The following is a 19,610-nucleotide window of genomic DNA, read 5'->3' as shown; positions in this document are numbered from 1 at the left end:
ACTCATTCCACTTTGGTCCAAAGAAACCTCCTGTAACCCTGGTCAAGGGGGACGTGCCAGCAAGTGCTTGCCCCGGTCAGTAAAACTTTCCGCAAACCCAAAAGATTTCCTTGGATCAAAGTGAGGCCTGAAAGGAAATACCCCAATTACCAAGCTGCAAGGAGCTTGCAGGGCCCCGGGTCTGACGTATGTGGGTCTGGGAACCACGTTCTCGCGTGTCCTCAGAAAGCCTTTCCCGCCAGCCACCTCGAGGAAGCGTCCAAGAGGAGGGTGGCAGGGAGAGTCCCCCGGCGGGCCACCGCCGCCGACCACAGGCATTCTTCCTGAGGAAGCAAACGGGGCCTGATGCCAGAGAAGGGCATTCCCCCCGTCGGGTCAAGGCCAAACCCCCAGGGTAATGGAAGGGTCAGGCGGCTTTGGGAAACACAGGGTCAGCCAGGGCCTCGCAGACCACGGAGACCACGGCCCCGACGTGTTTACAAACCAGAGGAGAACATGGAGCTGGGCGTCTCCAGTAACATAAACACGCGAGACATCCAGGTTCCGAGCGTCCCCGCAATGCTCTGGCAGAAGCAGGGGTCCATCGGGACCCCCTGTGTCTTCCTCATTTAGTGTCCCCGATAGCCAGTGTGGAGTGCCAGGTACACAGTAGGTGCTTAATACACGCATACTGGACAAAACTGCTAACACAAAGCCGGGGCCAGGCCTGTCCCCTTAAATGCAGGGGACCAGTCAGGAAAGGCTGTGCCACCTCTGTCGGAAAGACCCTGGCTCCCGGTTACATTTCTCTAAGTGAAGCCAGAGAAATGACCCTAAAACAACCCCGGGGAGTGGTGGACACAAGACAGAAGGAGCAAACGCACAGCAGTTTTAATGGGGTATCAATTTCATACCGCGGGTCTCAACCCTCTCCAGCGAGCAGTAAGCTCCTTCAAGAGGGCTGAATTCTGATGACTTGGCTTCGGAGGGAAACGAATGTTATTTGCAAAAATGTGGAAAACTTAAACCTCAACACTGCCGTGCCTTTGAACCCGCCGCTCTTCAAGTCAGTGCCCTTGTTCCTGCTCCAATCATTTATCTGGAAGCCAGGGCCAGGCATATGTTTTGTCAAGGGGGAAAACAGGAGGTAGCCTCTTGGGGTGGGGCGGGGGGAGAAGAAAGCAGGGAAAACACAAGGGAGGAAGTCTGGTGCCTCTGCAGCAGCTTTGCGGGCAAGCCGCCCGCCAGCCTGGCGATACTCACCCGCACGACCACCATTTGCACAGAGACGTGCTCGGGGAGGCGGATCGGGGCCCGGAAGTGTGTGGCCAGGGACACGAGCAGGTGCAGGATGGCCACCAGGTTCTTCCCATGGATTGCTGGTCAGGGGAGGGAAGAGAGGAGCTGCGTTATATCCAGTGATAGAGGAACCCCGAGCCCAAGTCCAGGAGGCAATAGAGACACTGCGTCCAAAAGAGACTCCGAGGGAAACCATGGGAAGAAAACCACAGGCCACAGAAAAATGAAGAGAGCTGATGAGCATCCTGTGTGCATTTAGCTCCGGGTTTTTTTTTTTCTTTCCTGTGGGCCTGAGGTGACTTGTGCGACCACTTTGAAAAGCCTGAGGCTTTTAAAAGGATGAAATAGTGGGGTGATGAGAAGAGCAATGGGCAGGAGAGTAAAATTAGCACAAGAGAAGGGGAAAAATCACGCAGAACAGGTCGTCCTGGCCACTCAGCCATCACGGTAATGTGCGTTATTATCTCCAGCATTTAAAAAGGGCTCCCTCGGGGCAACCCTCCATCTCCACAGGGCAAGCAGGCGATCAAGGGCAACAGGGCTTTGGGATGTGACTCCCGCCTGCCTGGGTGCCTGCCATCGCCAGCCTGCCAGCGTCCCTCCCAGCAGGCGGACCAGACGTGGCTGCCATGAGCACTGTCTGTACAGGGCTCTACAGTTGACAAAGCGCTCGAGTTCCCCACACACAGCCCCGCAGCCCGTGCCGTAGGCTTGGGTCTGCCCAAGGGCTCCATGCCTAGAAACCGGGGCAAATCTCAGGGGCAGCCACAGGGGCCCCTCGCCCAGCAGGGGGAGCGTCTAAGCCACAGCCCGGAGGGCCCTGAATTGAGGATGAGGAAGCCGGAACAAAGAACTTTCCAGCTTCTCTTGGTTGCGTTCACCTTTCCAGCTCATGTCTTAGCTGGAAATGCTGTGATATCACGTATCCCTAATGCCAGCACGCTCTGAGACATAGACTGGCGGCCAGCAGGAACTGCTTCCTGAGGACCTGCTTTGGCAGGTCTTCATTATGACAGCTCACCTGGTGTGGGTGCCTTTGGTATCTGGGGTTGGGTTCCTTCCAAGAACCCCACAGAGCTCCTTCTGTCTTTTAACCCGAATTCCCCTCCTCTCTCTGGACATCTTCCCTGATCCGACCAACCAGAAAAGACCCCTTACTCTGAAGCCTGTGGGCAGGGTGGGGGGGACAGAGAGAGCTGGTGGGCATGATTCCCAACAGTGGGGATGCTGGCTCTCCGCTCTCCTAGCTGCTTCTCACAAAGCAGGGGTGTGAACAGAACGTTTAAATGCGAGGCTATGTCGATGACAAATGACCGTGTGCACAGCTGAGAGGACGGGCTCCCTCTCCCCAGCAGCACTCACAGTCTACGGTCCACTGGAGTGCCCAGCCGTGAGGACGCAGGAGGTCATGCACGGCTTCCAGCACCGTCTGCAGCTTCTGTTTCTGCCCTATTTCGGACTGTGTCACCTCGGCCACGTTCAGCTTGCAGTCCGCCAGTTTTTCTACAGCGAGGAGGACGAGAGCAAAAGGCAGAGTGTCAGGAAAGCTGGAGGGACTCAGGGCCTCCTGGTCCACTGGCTGAAAGGAAGCCCCCTCCCCAGCCCAGTCCCGAGGTCAGGCAGATCACCGGCAACAGTGGGGAGTTTCCAGGGTGTGGAGCCCCAGAACTCTGAACTTGCAAGTCATTCGTATTCCTTAGACAACTACTCCACGATAAAGGGGGGTGGGGGTGCAGGGATAAGACTATAGGCATAAAATGGACAAAATGATGCAAGATGCAGTGGAGAGGCAAGGGGTGCAGGGACAGACGGGGAGGCGAGGGCAGGGAGGTGCTAAGAAGATGAAAAGGGTCTGTCATGTCGCCTGGTGCCTCCCTGCACGCTGTGCCCCTACTCTGGTTTCTCTAACACCTGGACGCAACGATAAGAGGGACTATTAGATATTCACAGAAACCGGCGATGACTTTATCACCAAGCCTGAGCAGGAAGCAATCAGAAGGAGCCGGACAGGAGCTGTCACATCTGCTCCAGGGTCAATTACTGGGACTCAGAGCCAGCCACGATCCGTGCGCCTTCACTTCCCTTCTGGGCGGAACAGTAGAAGACGCTTGACCCCACATCTGCTGAGGGGCAAGGCCAAGAAGGATCCCCAGGTTTCCCTCCCAGTTGTTAACTCTAAGACTCGGTGTTTCCTGACAGACCTCTTCTGCAAAACAACAGAAGTGACACTGCAGAACACCGAGCAAGTGACGATGACATGTTGGGCACAGAGCTTGCCATGCTGTAAGCCTTTGGTTCAGAGCCGCTGTCGGCAGCTGGCAGTGACAGCAGATCACGAAGGCAAGGCAGTCGAGACACATCCCCATAAAGGCTGGTCGCAGTGGGATTCCATCTTGCAAGTGGGCCCTAGCCAAATTCTGTTTAAGGCATTTTCGCTGGAGGTGTCTGCTACTTCAACATTCTCTCCCCTCCCTCAATTCGAACAAGGACAAGCACTTGTGATATTTCCTTGAGGATGTTACAACTATACAGCAATGTCTGCTAGGCTCAGCATACTCCACTCATTCATTCATTCATTCATTCGCTCACAACATAGTTACTGAGCACCTACTGTGTGTCAGTCACTTTCCTAGGGCTAAATGCAGCACAGACAAGGGAGGGGCCTAGTGGCGAGATGGCGATACCTAAAAACATCAGGATGGACAGCAGTGAGTGCTGGCACAAAGCAAAGCAGCCCAACGAAAGACATCCTGCGGGCATGGAAGTGGTTCCCGTCTGTACAGTTTGATTTCCCTCCACCTGCAGCTAATGGGTCCTTGCTGAGTAATCCACAGCTGTCTGTCTGATGAACACCCTGAAAGTACAGAGCAGGGCCCCCAGTGTACAGGGGCCCTTTGGGATGGAAGGACGGTCACAGAGAGCCAGTGGTCCGAGAGCCTCGCCCACGGGCAGAGACGGGGAGCCCATGCCGCTGCTATCCCCTTCCACCAGGCAGCCCTGCAGACTGGACATGACCAGGGACCTGGGGTGGAGGAGGAGGGAAGGAGGAAACTGGATGGCCGCCACAACCAAGTACCACAGACGGGCGGCTTAAACAATGGAAGCTTACTTCCTCACAGTCCTGGGGGCTAGAAGTCCAAGATCAAGATATCGGCAGAGTTAGTTTCTCCTGAGGTCTCTCTCCTTGGCTTATAGATGGCTGTCCATGTGTCCTCACCTGGCTGCCCCTCTGTGTGTGTCTGTGTCCTAATCTCCTCTTCTTATAAGGACACCAGTCATATTGGATTAGGTCCCACCCTAATGACCTAATTTAACTGAATTACCTCTTTAAGGACCTTGTCTCCAAACACAGTCAGTCTGAGGTCCTGGGGGCTAGACTTTAACATGAATTTAGGAGGGATACACTCAATGCATAACAGGGCGCAGGACGCTGGCTGTGCCTGAGTGCTGCCTGGGGCTGGGTCTTGGGTGACTACCCCATCTGATGGGGTGCAGAAGCAGCTCAGGGCTGCTATCTTCCTAGCACAGAAAGAGAAGGAGGAAGACGAAAATGGGGCAGATTCTTAAGGGTGGCAGGCAAGTGGGTGAGGGCTGAATGTTAGGCTGTGAACACTTACTACACAAGGAAGGGCCGGCCTTTTGCAAGCAGGACACGCCCATGAGCTAGGAGCAGGACAACAGCCACCTCAGAGCTACCTCAGCACTCCAGCATGGGCACCCTCACTCATCCCACCAATGGTCTACCTTGGGAGTGACATTGCAAACTGGAGACTTACACCCACAGACACCTGCCATGCAGCAGAGGGTCCGACAGCTACTTCAGAGTCTTCTCTTAAGAAAAGGGACACATCTAGGGTCCTGGTGGTGACGCACACCTGGCAATCTCAGGTGACCAAGCCCATTCTCTTCCTCATCTCCCTCACTCTGGACCCTTAACAATCTTCCACTGCCTCCTCCTCTTCCTGACCCTGATGGCTGACCTCCCAGGGCCCAGTCCTCAGACCTCTTCTCTCTCTACAGATGTACAGACGTCAGCTTTGGACTTGGCCCTCGGCTAAAATCTATTTCACTTTGGCTTTTGCCTCTGGAAAACTGGAGATTCGAATGCCTACGTTGTGCCATTCCTGGCATCCCTGGGCTCGAGGACCATGTGATCACGTAGGCTCCCACTCCAGCTCATCAGTGTCACATCGTTAATAAGACCAGGCAAGACATTCTGATGTTCTGTTAATATCTGAATAGTCTCCCCCACTGTTCTTTCCTTCAGTCAACGTGGTATGTCAAACCACTTGACACACAAAACATTTTGGAATTGCCTTAATAAGTACTTATGCAAGATACTCAAACAGGAGGGCACTGCAGCGACTCCACAATAAAAAGGCTGCCTGAGCCGAAGTCAGCATCGTGTTCTACTTTACAGATAACAAAACTGATTCAGCAGGACTCACTGGCAACCACAGCAGCTTCAGGGCAAGTGCTGCATTTGCTGGGGCCAACTGAAGAGGGGACCAAAAGGATGTGACTTGAGTGGGCAAGGACTTCTTACGTGACACCTGCTCTAACGATGTTCTGTCGCTCTATTCCAGGAAGAGCACTGGGCTCATTTACAAGCAACCAAGAGTGAAAGGCAGGTGTAAATTCATTGCCTGGGAGCCAGTTACAGAATTCCACGGCCACACTGCTGGTCTCAGGCTTGGGGACACAATTTTTTAACTGACTCAGTGAAGTCACAGATGCATGCAAAAGAATTGGAGAGAAAACAATGTGAGTGCAACACCCTTAAGTTTGCTTCTGAATATATTAGAAAATATCTCCTTTAGGCAGTGAGCAAAGCACCAGTAAAAGGGACTGTTTCAGTAAAAGAATATCGTCACCAACAGCAAACTCTTCAAGACCAAGAGTCGAAGAGCAGCTAAGTCTTCACCAGGAGAGCGAGGAAAGCTAATAACCCAGCACAGCTTCACCACCAGGTCAGCCCAAGATCCACGCTCCTCTATCCTTCTCTGTTGAAAGTGTCTTATCATCATAAATGTCCAGTTTAATGCCCTCGAAAGCAATCTAGAACCTGACCGTGCCAAGAATGACCAGACCAACACTACAGCATAAAACCAAACTCTGACCAACATTTTTAATAATCAAGTTGTGATAATTACTAAACAATCTTGATAACATTTCAGATTTATTCCTGTGCCATGGAAGCTCATTCTAAAATGTGGATTCCTGGCTCAGACAAATAGAGATGTTAATTCTTGGCCATTCTGCATTTAGTCAAATAACGAATTTGGAACACCCTCTCCCGGTGAGGCCATCTGGTCCCACGGCGTTAAACATCATCTCTGCTCTGCCGACGCCGACTCAGGTAGAACAGGCATTTCAACCCCTCATTGTCCAGCCCCCATGCTACCCTCAAGGGCTTCCTCATTCACCGGTTGCCCAGGCCACAGACCTGGCCATCAGCCTCGATGCCTCTGGCAGCTTTAACCTCCAAAGATCTCACTAAGCGCATGCTTCCTAGCCCGAGATGCTTCATCTCATGCCTGGGCTGCTGTGACAGCGTCCTGACTGATCTCCAGGATCCTGACCCTCCGCCCCCTCCACACTGCACCAGAAGCCCAAGTGGCCTTTAAAACTCTAGCTCAGATCGTGTCACAGCCCTGCTCAAAACCTCTAGTGGCTTCCTGTCACTTGGAATAAAAGCCTTTGTCTACCAGCGCTGGATGTGATCTGGCCCCATCCATCTTCCCAGCCTCCTTCCCCTCCCCTCCCCTCCCCTCCCCTTCTCCCTCTCTCTCTCTCCACCCACACCTCCTGCAGCCTCTGTTCACCGCTCTTTAAACACTACAGACTTCCTCACTTCAGAGTCTCAGAATGTTCTTCCGACTCTAACTGTGCAGATGTCTGCGCAGAGGTCACCTCCCCAGGGGAGCTGCCCCGCCCCCTCGCCAGCCCAGCCACTCCCGACCCCACAACCCTCTGAGTTTCCTCCCAGTGCTTGTCACTCTCTTCACGCATCTATTTGTGTTTAAGACTGAACCACCCCATACTTCTTCCCTCTGCCAGAATCTGTGTGGGATGGCTGAGGGGACCTCCTTTCTCTTGTTACCCCTGCGTCTCCAGAGCCTGGATCCACACAGCGGGCCGATGAATCTTCATTCAACAAACAAAGAAACAACCAAAACAAACACAAATTTTTTTATCCCTCCAAAGAGGGATTGACTAAGGACAAAACAGTGTATGAGCCACCAATCACCACGCCCTTCAGAGTGAGTTATGTGGCCCGGTTTCCCCTCCCCATGACCCCAGCAGGTTTCCCACCAAGATCAGCTGGTCTGTAAGGGCCATGGGCTGAGTGTGCAAACCCTGCCGGGAGGGACCCAGGTCCAAGGAGGGACACAGATGTGGAGCCCAGGCAGCAGGACCACAATCTATGAAGCCGCAGGTCCAGGGCCTCCCTCCCCAGGCAGTGCTCCTCTGCCACCCACCCCAGCCCCCTCCTGTCTGCTTTCCCTCAGTATCTCTCTTCTGAACAGAGCCCCCAAAACCTCAGGTCTCTGACTCAGTGCTCCCCCAAACATGTCCCTGAAGCAGCCTGTACTCAGCTCACCTGCCCCCTAACCCACGGCAGTCACCTCTGTTATAACTGTGGAGGAAACATGGTCCCACCCCAGTCTGCCAGCCCCACCTAATGCTCAGGGGGCGGGGAGTCTTCTGTTGACCTTTGGGAAGTGTGTTATCCCACATACAAGGGGGACACCGAATCCTCGGGGCCATCCTCACAGAGGACTTGGGACCCTGAAAGTACATCAGAGCTTCGTGGGGATGGGAGGCTGGTCGGCACACAGCTTGTCCCTTCCTGAGTCTTTGTAGGGAGCCGAGGCACCATGGACCCAGACAAACAAATACTCATTCCGTTTCCTGCAAAAGGAGCCCACGTCCTTGGAGCAAAGTGCACAGTGATCATGCGCCATCACCCAGAGGGACTCGGGGACTAACAACCCTGCCCTTTCTTTTCATTTCCTAGTCTTTTTTGTCAGCTGCCACTTACTGACTCCAGACCGTGCGCGTGCCAGCACCACACTGAGTGCACCACAAGTATTAGTTCTGGCGGGGCCCTGACGCCCCCAGTCCACAGACATGAAAGGAACTGTCTGCAGGCAGCCGGCACCCCTCCCTCTCCTCCCCACCCCATGCCCATCACACCCCTCACGTGCACAGCCCACCCACAAATGTCCACTGGGGACCCTCCCGCTCCAGCACCTCCCATTCTGAAGGAGCTGCCCAGGCCTGAAGGTGCTCCCAGCTCACAGTGGACGTGGGACGGGGCTCAGGCCAGCAGGGGGCACTGACCCAGAGGAAACAACGCCCCTTTGGCCCCCATCGGCATGGTCCCCTCAGGTGTATGTACCCAACAGCACAGAAGCTGCAGATGTTTCTGGAAGCTGTGCGTGACCTGCTGCAGCCCTGTGGCTGGGAACTGGTAGAATGCCCACCGGAGAAACGATGAGGACAGGTGACCTGAAGCCTGAAGCCCAGGACCCGGGGGACACCACCTGGGAGCTGTGGGCTCAGGGCTGTAGCTTCGAGTCTACTGTCAGGACATACGACCATTGTCACCACGTAGAGAGTTGTGCGGTCCAGCCCCAGGGCTGCCGTGCGCTGTGGCCCTTCGCAGGGGTGCAGGGGTGAGGGGTAGCCATCCTTCCTGCTGACTCACCCAAGAGCTTCTGCAGCACCTGGCCGTCGTAAAGGTCCTCCTCCAGCTGTTTCACGATGATCCTTTCTTCCACCAGGACGTCGTTGATCCAGTCGATGAGAACCTGCAGGAAAGGCAGGTGTGAACGGCCTCACTCACCAGTGCCACGTGGACCCGGCACGACCAGAGCCCGGGCAGGAACCGACAGCTGATGGACATCAAGACACCGCGCATGGGGGGCCAGGCAAGTCAGGATGGGCAGGGCGAGCTTCGCCGGGCCTCCAGGGTGGGGCAGCGGGGGGCTCACCCAACCCCGGGGTGCCAGGGCTTCCGGTGGGAATTCCCGAGAACCCAGTGGAGGGCAGCCACCTCATAGGCTGGCCCTTGTCCTGTCGGGAACTCTCAGCCAGAGGAAGTGACAATACCTATGTACCATGGCTTGGAGGGGGTGGGGGGATTAAATGAGTAAATGTCAGTAGCACTGCCTCTATCGCCCGAGGCAGTACAGGCGGTCAGAAAATGTCTGTCCCCTCCCCTCCGGTAAGATCTGCACCAAAACAGTCCCGGGTCACCTTGAGCCTAAAAGCTAGAGAGAAAAGGGGATCCCATATGACCCATATTGACAAGCTCAGAGGTCCTAGTCTTTTTAACAGCTTTACTGGGATAGAATTCACACACCACATGATTCATGCGTGTAAAGTGTACAGTTTCAGTGGAGTTTAGTATACTCACAAAATTGTGCAAGCATCACCCACCATAGTCAACTAAAGAACATGTTCATTGCCCCCAAAAGAAACCCTGTGTCTATTTAATAGTCACTCCTCACCCCCGCGGCCCCCAGTTCCTTCCAACCACCACACTATTTTCTCTGCCTACAGATTTGCCTAAACTGGACATTTTTTATGAATGGAATATACACGTTCAACTGACCCACCCAACAGTTGACGGACATTTTGGTTGTCACCACTTTGGGGCTATTTGTGGACAATGCTGCTAGAAACGTAGCTGTACACACGTTTACGTGGACACGTGTTCACTTCTCTAGGCCAGCCTTCCCCTTAAGCCTTTCTCAGCAACTTTTTCCATTCAATTCACCGGTGACATATTACAAAAGAAGATCGTTTCAGTGGGTGAACCCTCTGAAGAGCGAGGGCTCCCGCTGAACAGAACCGCGTGTGGCCGATGTAGCTTAAGGCGTTTCTTCTCCACAAACTGGACACCTGAACACGCTTCATCAAAAACATCTGTAGTCCACGATTTTCCTGTGCAAGCAAAACTAACGAAGCTATCGAAACGGTCCCGATAGCCTCCTGGAAATGGGAGGGTATTGCCCCTCTCCCAGATGAACAGAAGGGCGCGAATCCGGACTGGAGTGTTCTCTGTCACTCTTGGAAACATGCAAGCCGCGAAATTGGCCAGGGAGCACATGTCTGTGAAGTACATTCTATTTCCCCAATAACTCAAAAATATTAAATCAGATACACAATCCCATGAAAAACAGAAGTGGAAATAAAGTAAAGGGAGGTTTGGAAGAAGAAAGAGGGACAGCCCTGTGGTATTCTGGCTTTGACAAAGCTATCCCTAACGGCAGGCAGGCTGGAGCCAGCTGCCCTGCCCCAGCCCTCCTCCGTGTCCCCACCTGAGGGTCAGGCAGCGTGGGGAGAGAGCACGGGCCAGTGACGGGGCGTCATCAGCTCCCAGCCAAGTGGCCTCCCCTCCCAGCTCCCGCCCTCCTCTCTAACCACCCTTCCAGTTTCCTTGGGGGTCCTCCTTGTCACCTCCTTCTCCTTCTGATCTTTAAAAGGCATATTCCTGAGACCTTGCCCTAGATGGCTCCTCTTCTCACTCTCCACTCTCTTCCGGGGCCAGCTCACCCCTCCTACGACTTCCAACGCTGTCCCTATCCCAGAAACCCCTACACTTACAGACCCGCCTCTGTACCTCCCTGCTCAGGTGTTCCAAGAGCCTCTAACTGGACTCACCACCCCAACCCTGCTCCTTTACCGAGAGGGAAACAGGACGCCGCCACCCCCCACCCCCCCAGTTTCAGGAGCCTGCACTTCACCCTCACCCCGCTTCTGCCTACTTAGCTGGCTCCACTTCTCACCACCTCCTCTCCCACCACCCTGTTCAAACCACCTCCCTGGATCAATGCCACAGCCCTGACTGAGCACCCTGCCTCCTCGCTGGCGCTCTTCAAATACCCCACGCTTGTCTGTGCCTCAGGGCCTTTGCACAGGCTATTCCTTCCATCCTGAACACAGCCCGTCCCCACTGCCTGTCCAGCTCTCACTCATCCCTCGGGTCTCAAGCTTCTGTGTCATTCTCTAACCGCCCCACCCCCACCCCCAAGGCCACAAGCCCCCACCATGGCTCTAGCACACCCAAGTGCCTTTTTCCTGACCCCATTCACATCTGCATACCGCCTTGTAATGTTCTCCCCTACTGGGCTTTAAGCTCTCTGAGAGCAGGCACTAGGACAGTCCTGCTTGTGGCTCTGTCCCCAGCACCCACCACTCACTTCCTGGCACTGGGGCTCGATAACCAGGTATTGAGTTAACTACCTAATTACTGAGCACTACTATGTGGGAGGCTCTGAGAATAAGTAAGACAGACGGGGCCTCTGTCCTTGAGGCCCTTGCATTCTAATCTGATATTAAAAGACAAACAAGGACATACCCTTTCAAGCTGTGATCGAAAACAAGGCAGGGTACAGAGAAGCCTGACACAGACGCCTCAGCCACGTGATCAAGGTCAACATCAACAACTGCTGTGCTCAATGCCATAACCCCAGTGGCTAAACTTGGGACAGACCCATGGAAGGTGCTCAAACAAACTGCAGAACTGCCTACAGACCTAGAAAAGTCTCTGGGGCACGCAGACATTCCGTTCCAGAGGCTGCCTTGCCCAGGGCCAAATCCTGTTGGAAAACTGGACAATGTTTCTGCTGTGAAGAAACGAAAACTTCTAAAATTCCATCTGGATCTCTGACCTGGTCAAAGCCCAGCTATAAAACCACAGACAGAAAGGGATCAAAATCAAACTCCACGCCACAGGCCAGGGGGTCAGCTCTGGGGAGCAAACATAATCCACTGCCAGTCACACTGCTGTCCCCACGGAGGCACAGTCTCTCCCCCCCACCCATACCACCCGCTACTTCCCAGGTCCCCCCACTACCCCCCACCCCACCCCACCCCCCAACTTCATGCTGTGTTTCACAAGCCTTTTTACTTATAGCCTCAGTCATGATTTTTAGGGACGTCCTCATTTGCAAACCCCGACTCCTGCAGGCAAACATCTAGGACATATCTTAACGACACCCTTGGCACTGCATTCTTTGCAAATGCGTTTTACTAGCTTGCTTGAACCAGGATAAAAAATTACTTTTCCTTTAGTTCCATCTGAATGATAATTAGGCTCTGCAGCCTGTCTCTCCCCAAACTACGACAGTTATGTTTTAATCCCTTCCAAACTGGCTCGTCACTGCTGAATCCACGGAGGACGCGGGCTTACGGCAACAGGCTAGAGCCCAGAACGCATTATGGGGCGTCTCCCCGCGGCCCTAATAGCACCGTCTTTCCCCAGAGGCGCGTTTTTATGCAGCTGATTTTCTTCATATGGACAAAGGGAGGAAGAAAACAGAACTTAAGAACCAGGAAGAGTCTCATTCAATAAACTGGGAAATGAGATGTGAAATCTGCTCATGGAGAGCAATGTGGGTCCCAGTGAGATGCGGTCAGCCTGCTTTAGATCAACTCGCTCTCAAAGGTGGAGCCTTCCTCTGGCTATTCATCCCGGAAAGCACGAGAATTGCCTCTCCCTCTTTCGAAGATCATTAAACATATAAAGTGTCTCACCTGTAAAGCGCTCTCTGCCCGGGCAGCACAAGCTGTTCACCTATAAGTAATTCAGGAGGCCCCCGGAGTATGCTACAGAAAATGACTACAGGACGAAACACCAGCCAAGGAGACTTCGGGTAAGTCTTTCAGGCTAATTGTGTCGCTTCTAAATCTCTACTACACAGCTGCCCATGCACCTGCCCGCCCATGCTCACCTGGCACAGTGCCTGTCAGACAGTGATAACGTGGACTCGTGTGTCACGTCATCCTCACAACTACACTGGGAGGGAAGCACTGCTGTTCTGAGCCGGAATGTGAATCCAGAAAATCAGACTCCGGAACCCGCTGCGCCCTTCACCCTTAACCTACCTTCTTTACAATAGATGCTCAAAGCGAGCTTTTGACTGAATACCGGAGTCAGGGGTTATTTCTACAGGAGGCAGAGGGCAGCTGACAGCATTTTACACAGTCCTGAGGCAGCAGGGTCAGCAGGGGTAAGTCTACAGAGGGAGACTGGACAGGGGCCAACGCAAGAGATAAAAAACAAAAGTGCAGATGACAGAGAACAGAGAAGGAAAACAAGGGGACTAATATGCTTTCTCAGAAACATCCCGCTGGCCCCAAGACCCAGATGTCAGCCAGACCTCATCATGACCTGCTCAGGTCTGCACACGGACCATGCTCGGCACCATAAACAACTGTTTCTGAGCCGAATCCCTACAAAGAACCACCGGGAGGCCTTGATGAGGCCTACTCAGATTTAATCAACCTGCAGCTTGGGTAATTACAGTCCACAGGACAGGACGGATATTCTGAAAAGCAGTAAGAATCATGCCGGTGATGTGGAGGGAGGTGTTTTGTCTGGACCACAAGGCTGGCTGGCTCCCAAGAGTGCTCCTGGGCCACCTGAATTGGTCCCCCCAGCCCTGGCCCAATCTCCTCCCAGAGACCCCTTCCCCAAGATTCAGGTCCTGTAGGTCTAGGGTAGATCAAAAAGACCTGCCTTGTCTTTAAGCCACATGCCCCATGGGTGGTTCTGGGGTGCCATCTCGCGTCGGCACTGCCCACCCAGCTCCGTCATTCACGCACCACGCCCCACGCATCCAGCACATACGAATCAGCCCAGGGTGCAGACAGACCTGCAGGCACTGGGGGTTCAGCTGGCGGCAAAACGCTGACAGCCCTGACAGCACGGCGATTACACCCCAGAAGAAGGAAGAAGCCCCAAACCAACGAGTAAACATGTAATGGCTGCAGGCAGCGGGAAGTTCAGGAAGAAAGCAGCCGGGGCGGGGAGGGGGGCGGGAGGCATGGGCAGAGGGAGGGGCTGGAGAACGTGCTGCTGAGGAAACACCCAGAAAAAACTGACATGGAGACGTGCACTCCAGGCAAGTGCGAAGGCTGAGCCCGCGGGGCATCATCTCACCTTTACCCAGAGAGCAGGACAGAGAGGACCAGCACGCCTTAGGGTGGGGGCTTTGGGTCACACTTGTCACAGCTGGAGGCTGGAGCCAGGGTAGCCTTGAGGGCAGTCAGCCATGCCTACGAGATAAACACTCCGGACCACAAGGCTAGGAGCTTCCCTGGATGGTAATGTTCCTTAAATATTGTGACATCATTGCCAGTAAGTGACGCTGTCTGCAGTGCCGGGGAGAGGACAGCTGGAAGCACCACTTTCGGGGCCCTCCTAGACCCTGCCCCACAGGCCTCCCCCTTGGCTGGTTTTACTGCATCTTTTCATGGTAAGAAACCGTAACTGTGAGTGTAACAGTGTCCAGCGCTCTGGGAGTCCCTAGAGAATCAGCTAAGCCATGGCTCAGCCTGGGGACATCGTGCAATCCACTGGCGGCCTGAGTGCGTGAGCTGGGATGCCGATCTCTTGTCCTCAGCTTTCTGGCTCCACCAGCTCCCCTGGGGCTCCAGCTTGCACAGGGCAGACCGTGGGACTTCTCAGCCTCCGTAATCGTGTGAGCCCTTTCCTTCTGATAAACCTCAATCTATACACAGGCGGACAGACAGACAGAGAGACCCATATCCTACAGGTTCTGTTTCTCTGGTGAACCTGACGAATACGGTGCGTGCCCTTCCTACGGCTTAGAATCTCCCCCGTGCATGACATTCTGGTAGCTAAAGACAGGGCCACTTTCCTCACCGACATCCTTCCGTTCAGAATCATAAACTGGTATTCAGGGGGAAAAAATCTTAATAAAACAAACTAGCAATTGACATTTTTGGGTAGGCCCTAAAGCTGACATTTTCCATTTCAGTTTTTAAAAAGGATGCACCTTGCAGAGGTCTTTTTTATCCTGAATTAGCCCCATGAAAAGACAATGCTGCACCACGTCAGGTCCCACAGCGGCGGTTAAGGCGGAGAAACTTTCACAGAAGCACTTTTAGTAGAATACGCCTGTGACATGCACTGCCACAAACAAAGCCTCCAGGTCACCTGAGTTGGCTGTGGGCTGCGGAAGCGAAGCAATTTTCACAGCCGCCTGCTCTGGAGCTGGCGCTTGTCCAGCCGGGAGCAGCCGCTGTCAGAGCCCAGGGCCTCTGCTTGTTGGGATTACCTCCTGAAGCCCTACTGTGGTTCAGATCAGAGCACGCAAACCTGCCATCCACGCTTGGACACGACAACTGCTACAAATACAGGCTCACGGCTGAGCTGGAGCTAAGAAAACTCTCTGGGAACAAAAAGCTGCCACTGCTGCCACGAAGAAGCCACAGCGTCGCCAGCCCTCCCGTTCTTGCCTCCTTCATTTCTGGGAGCCTGTCTTCTTGTCTGCCTGGTATCCGCACTTCCAGACGCTACAGAAACTGACCGTCCTCCCAGAGAGCAGGGGTGCCAGCATCAGACGGCTCTGTCCCCAGGAGTGGCCAGAGGGCTCACACACTGTTCAGAGCCACCTCTGAAGCCCCCATCATGCTCCAGGAGTCTGAACCCAATTTGCAAGGTTCTGTGACAGTTCACGCCAGCTGCCCCTTCTGCCCAGGGCAGCGCATAAGCCAGCGGTGTCGAAGGCCCCGGCGGGGCGGGCACGTGGGTGGCGCTCCACGCTCTGACCTTCATCCCTTCCATGGCTCCGGTCAGCCTCCTCACCCTTCACATCCCTCCACCTAACACAGCATTAAGGCCCCTTTCGCCAGCCCGCAGGGGTTGTTCCTTTTGCCCACAAGAGCTGGAACCCCAAAAGCTTTGCCCTAACAGGAGCATTCCAACCAGGACCCCCCTCCTTACCTTGACCAGCTCCTTGAATTTGGGGTCATCCTTGGAGGTGGGGTCGATCATCCTGCGTTCCTCGTTCTCCTCTGCCGGGGACAGAAGGCTCAGGGTCAGCGCCAGCGGAAGCGGCAGACATGCCAGGGCCAGCCGGCTTCCCTCACACCAAGAGGGAAGAGGGACTGAGAGCAGAGAACCCCGCCCTTTCCTCAGTAAGGATGAGCCGAACGGCCCTGCATCGGCAGTGCATCAAGTCAAACAGCCCAGGGCGGGTGGCCAACTGCGGGAACTGCCTCCCAGAAGGCAGATGGGGCAGCCTCGTGCCTTCGCCTCTTCTTGAAGTCATCCTCAGTCGTTCTGTCAGCTCCGTCCCTCACCAACTCCCACCTTTCAGATAGACTCTGGGAGAGGCGGCCACGCACACAGGCCTGACCGGGGCCCGTGGAGAAGCTGCCCGCAGCCGCTACTATTGGGGCTGTCGGAAAAGTCATGACGGATTTTTTCTATGTTTTTCATTGCAAAAATGCATCATGACTTTTCCGACAACCCAATAGTAAACACGGGGAAGAGCTGTCATTCACTGAGAAAACTCACCACTACGTAAAATAGTGCGGACCAAAAATACTAGAAAGAAAAAGCAAAAAAAAAAAAGGGAGGGGAGAAAAAGGACAATGTTTCACAGCAAAATGTATTCATCTATATTCTGTTTCTGTTTATTTACCCGTTTGTTTTTCCCTCTATGTCCTGGCCTTGCTCCATGGACAGTGGGGGACCAGCGAGCTTGTGCAGAAGTGACACACTGATAATGAGGCATGGGACTGCAGAGAGGCAAGTCCCACCGAGGCCAGGCATGACGCAGAACAAAACTGACCAGGCAAATGAAAAGGAAATAAAAGAAGCGCATGGGGGCTTGCAGGCGGGAGCCAGGACTCATGGGAAGTACAGGTGGAGATGACCGGGGAGCTGCAGAAACCAGGGTCTCAGGCCCAGACAGGCTCCCGCGCAGCTGGTGACCCTGTCGGTGTGGGTGGGAATGAAACGGCTTCGCGTGACAGTGGCTTCACTGCATCTAATTCTAAAACCTGACAAAGTGGAAACACTGTTTTTGGAGTCATGCAGACCTGATGCTTGAGAGGGATGCTTCAGGTAGCACACAGGGGACCACATGAGGGTCCCCGGTGTTGTCCCTGCGCCAAGGCCCTCCTCGGCCCCCCACTTCTCCTGGGACGCAGGCCAGCATCCTCCGTGTGGCCTCTGAGGCCCTCTGCAGCCTCCCCTCACTCCGCAGCAAGGCTCACACTGCCTGCCACAGGCCCTGGCAGACGTGCCCCCTGTCTGACATCCCGTCCCCACCCCACATCCCTTCACCCTTCAGAGCTCAGCGCCAGGTGCTGACCAGGTCACACGAGCTTCAGGGGCCATGGAACCTTACAAAACAAACCAGACAATGGCAACGGCCAGGCCCAAGAGCAGCTATTTAGAGGAGGGTTAGGGCCCAGGGAAAGGCAGGCTCAAGACATTATTGATAAAACAATAGCCTGCCACACGTGTAAGATGAATCTATTTTCCAGCCCTGTTGGCCTAAGGCAGGGTTCTCAACCAGTAGTGACTGCGTCCCCCACCCCACCCCAAAGGACACGTAGCAATGTCTGGAGACATTTTTGGTTGTCCCAACTCGTAGGGGGATGATACTGGCATCTCATGGGGAGAGGCCAGGGATGCTGATCAACACCCCACAAGGCATGGGATGGCCCCCCACAATCAGGACTTGTCCAGCGCCTGCCGCCCATGGTTCCGAGGCAGAGAAGCCCTGCTCTAAGTCAGCCTGAGTTCCAGACCCACGAGCTGGTCCCCAACTTCCCTTTGGACAGAGTCACCCAGGACTGTCCTCCTGGACAGCAGCTTCAGCCAACGGGTAACAAGCAGGAGTCATGGTCTTCCAAGAAAAGAGGCAGAAACCGCAGTGGACCCCGCGGGACGGCAGGGAGCTCGGCCAGCCCTTGGCTTCAGGTCGGCGGGGCTGGACGTGCATCTGCACGTCTTCTCCACAAGCGTTCGCTGGCCTGGCCGTGCCGTGGAAACCACAACAGAGGGATCGACCGGGACTTCCCTTTGAACCAGGGTTTGGAAATACACGGAATGCTGCACGACTGCCTTCCAAACTCCTCAGCTCCCAAAACATGCTTGAAGGAAAATGTGTCCAGGCTGTCACCTCATTAGTGCCAGGCTCTGACGTGGCCCCAGGGAGGTGGGTGTAGGGCCTTTGACACTTGGCAGCTCTCACCTAGCAAGTCCCAGGCCTTGAGGCAGCTCTGGCTCACACAGAGATGGGGGTGTGGAGGAATACTGTTTCTTATTTCAATATTTTCTGATGCTTTGACATCCTGGGGTCTTGTGGGCCTAGAGAGACCGCCCCTCCCAAGGCTAGCTGATTCCCAAGACAGCTAACAACTCCCCCGTGAGGACCAGCCACCTCTATTACTGGGTCCAGACAGTCTGAGCTGATATCCCCTGCCCTAATCACCCCAGGCCAGAGACAGATAACTCAGGACAGCTCCTACACCCAGAGCCATTGTAATTATTCAAATCAGCCAATCCTAAGGCTGCATATTCTGCCTCACCCGTTCTTTCCCATGAAACTCATGAGAAAGGCTTTTTTTTTTTGCCCAGGCCTCCCCTCACTCTTCTGCCTCCCGCCTGACCCTGGTGCTTCCCTGGGTGGCCCTGCCTGGCACGGTGGGTCCCCCGCCTTGGGCACTGCATTACAAACTGTCTTTCCTATGAGTGGTCTCCTGATCTATTGGCCTCATCAGATCTAAACAATAATAAAACTCACAGTGTAACTCAGAGAGGAAGAAACCCACTTGCTTTTCCCTGGACATTTTTCTAAACATAACCTTGAGCTAAGAGCCCAGACTCTCAAATACCGCCCAGCGTGATGCCTGAGTAAAAAGCCGTAACTATCACGTTCCTCTTTCGCCTCCCAAGACCAGCTGCACACCACAGAGGCTCAGCTATCTCATGAGAGGGAGTTGGCGGAGCCCACGGTACCTAGCAGGGTGTCTTCAGGGTGCAGGTTCGCCGAGGCAGGGGACATGGGTGAGTTGATGGCATTTTTGCCTTCTTCCTGTAGGTCAGTCACTGTCGAGCAGAAAGAAAAAGGGAAAAAATGGTTAGTGTAAATGGAACAGCGTGGCCTCACATGTTGGCAGTGGAAACAAAGAGACATCAACTCCTGTTTTTTAAGCATTTAGCAAACATTCCTAAATGGCCTGTCGCCCAGAAAAAGTCTGAGGAAAAATGATCCGAACTGAGAACAAGTTCTGCAATCCTTCCCCCTCGCCCGAATTTCCCATCCCGGCCAAGTCCTGCCAGTCTGTTTTCACTGTTGTTTGGAATACGTGACTGAGACACGGAAGCTTCCGATGCTTCCAGAACTGCCCGAGGCTGCTGAGACGGACAAAGCGACAAGGCCTGAAAAGGCGGGACTCCCCTCCCTTCCTTGGAGAGCCGTGTGCCACGCTTGGACCATGGCTGTGAAGACCCCTCCCAACACACACGCAGGCAAGTCCAAAATTGAAAG

At 54.3% G+C, this 19,610-nt stretch overlaps 1 protein-coding gene across 1 annotated transcript in view; it reads right to left on the bottom strand.

Annotated features, from left to right (window-relative positions):
• PARVB (parvin beta) overlaps positions 1 to 19,610 on the bottom strand; it is a 104,349-nt gene that overhangs the window by 25,187 nt on the left and 59,552 nt on the right. Inside the window, exons 2-6 of the mRNA XM_019632345.1 lie at positions 19,079 to 19,168; positions 16,046 to 16,116; positions 8,993 to 9,095; positions 2,641 to 2,781; positions 1,243 to 1,358 (exon numbers count right to left, since the gene is read on the bottom strand). Of these exons, the coding sequence (XP_019487890.1) occupies positions 1,243 to 1,358; positions 2,641 to 2,781; positions 8,993 to 9,095; positions 16,046 to 16,116; positions 19,079 to 19,168 (521 nt within the window). The remainder of the gene's footprint in view (positions 1 to 1,242; positions 1,359 to 2,640; positions 2,782 to 8,992; positions 9,096 to 16,045; positions 16,117 to 19,078; positions 19,169 to 19,610) is intronic.

The sequence above is a fragment of the Hipposideros armiger genome, unplaced genomic scaffold (genome assembly GCF_001890085.2).
Source record: "Hipposideros armiger isolate ML-2016 unplaced genomic scaffold, ASM189008v1 scaffold_1129, whole genome shotgun sequence".
NCBI classification, from domain to species: domain Eukaryota; kingdom Metazoa; phylum Chordata; class Mammalia; order Chiroptera; family Hipposideridae; genus Hipposideros; species Hipposideros armiger.
The sequence above is the reverse complement of the archived record's forward strand: the minus strand, read 5'-3'. Positions and strand labels throughout refer to the sequence as shown.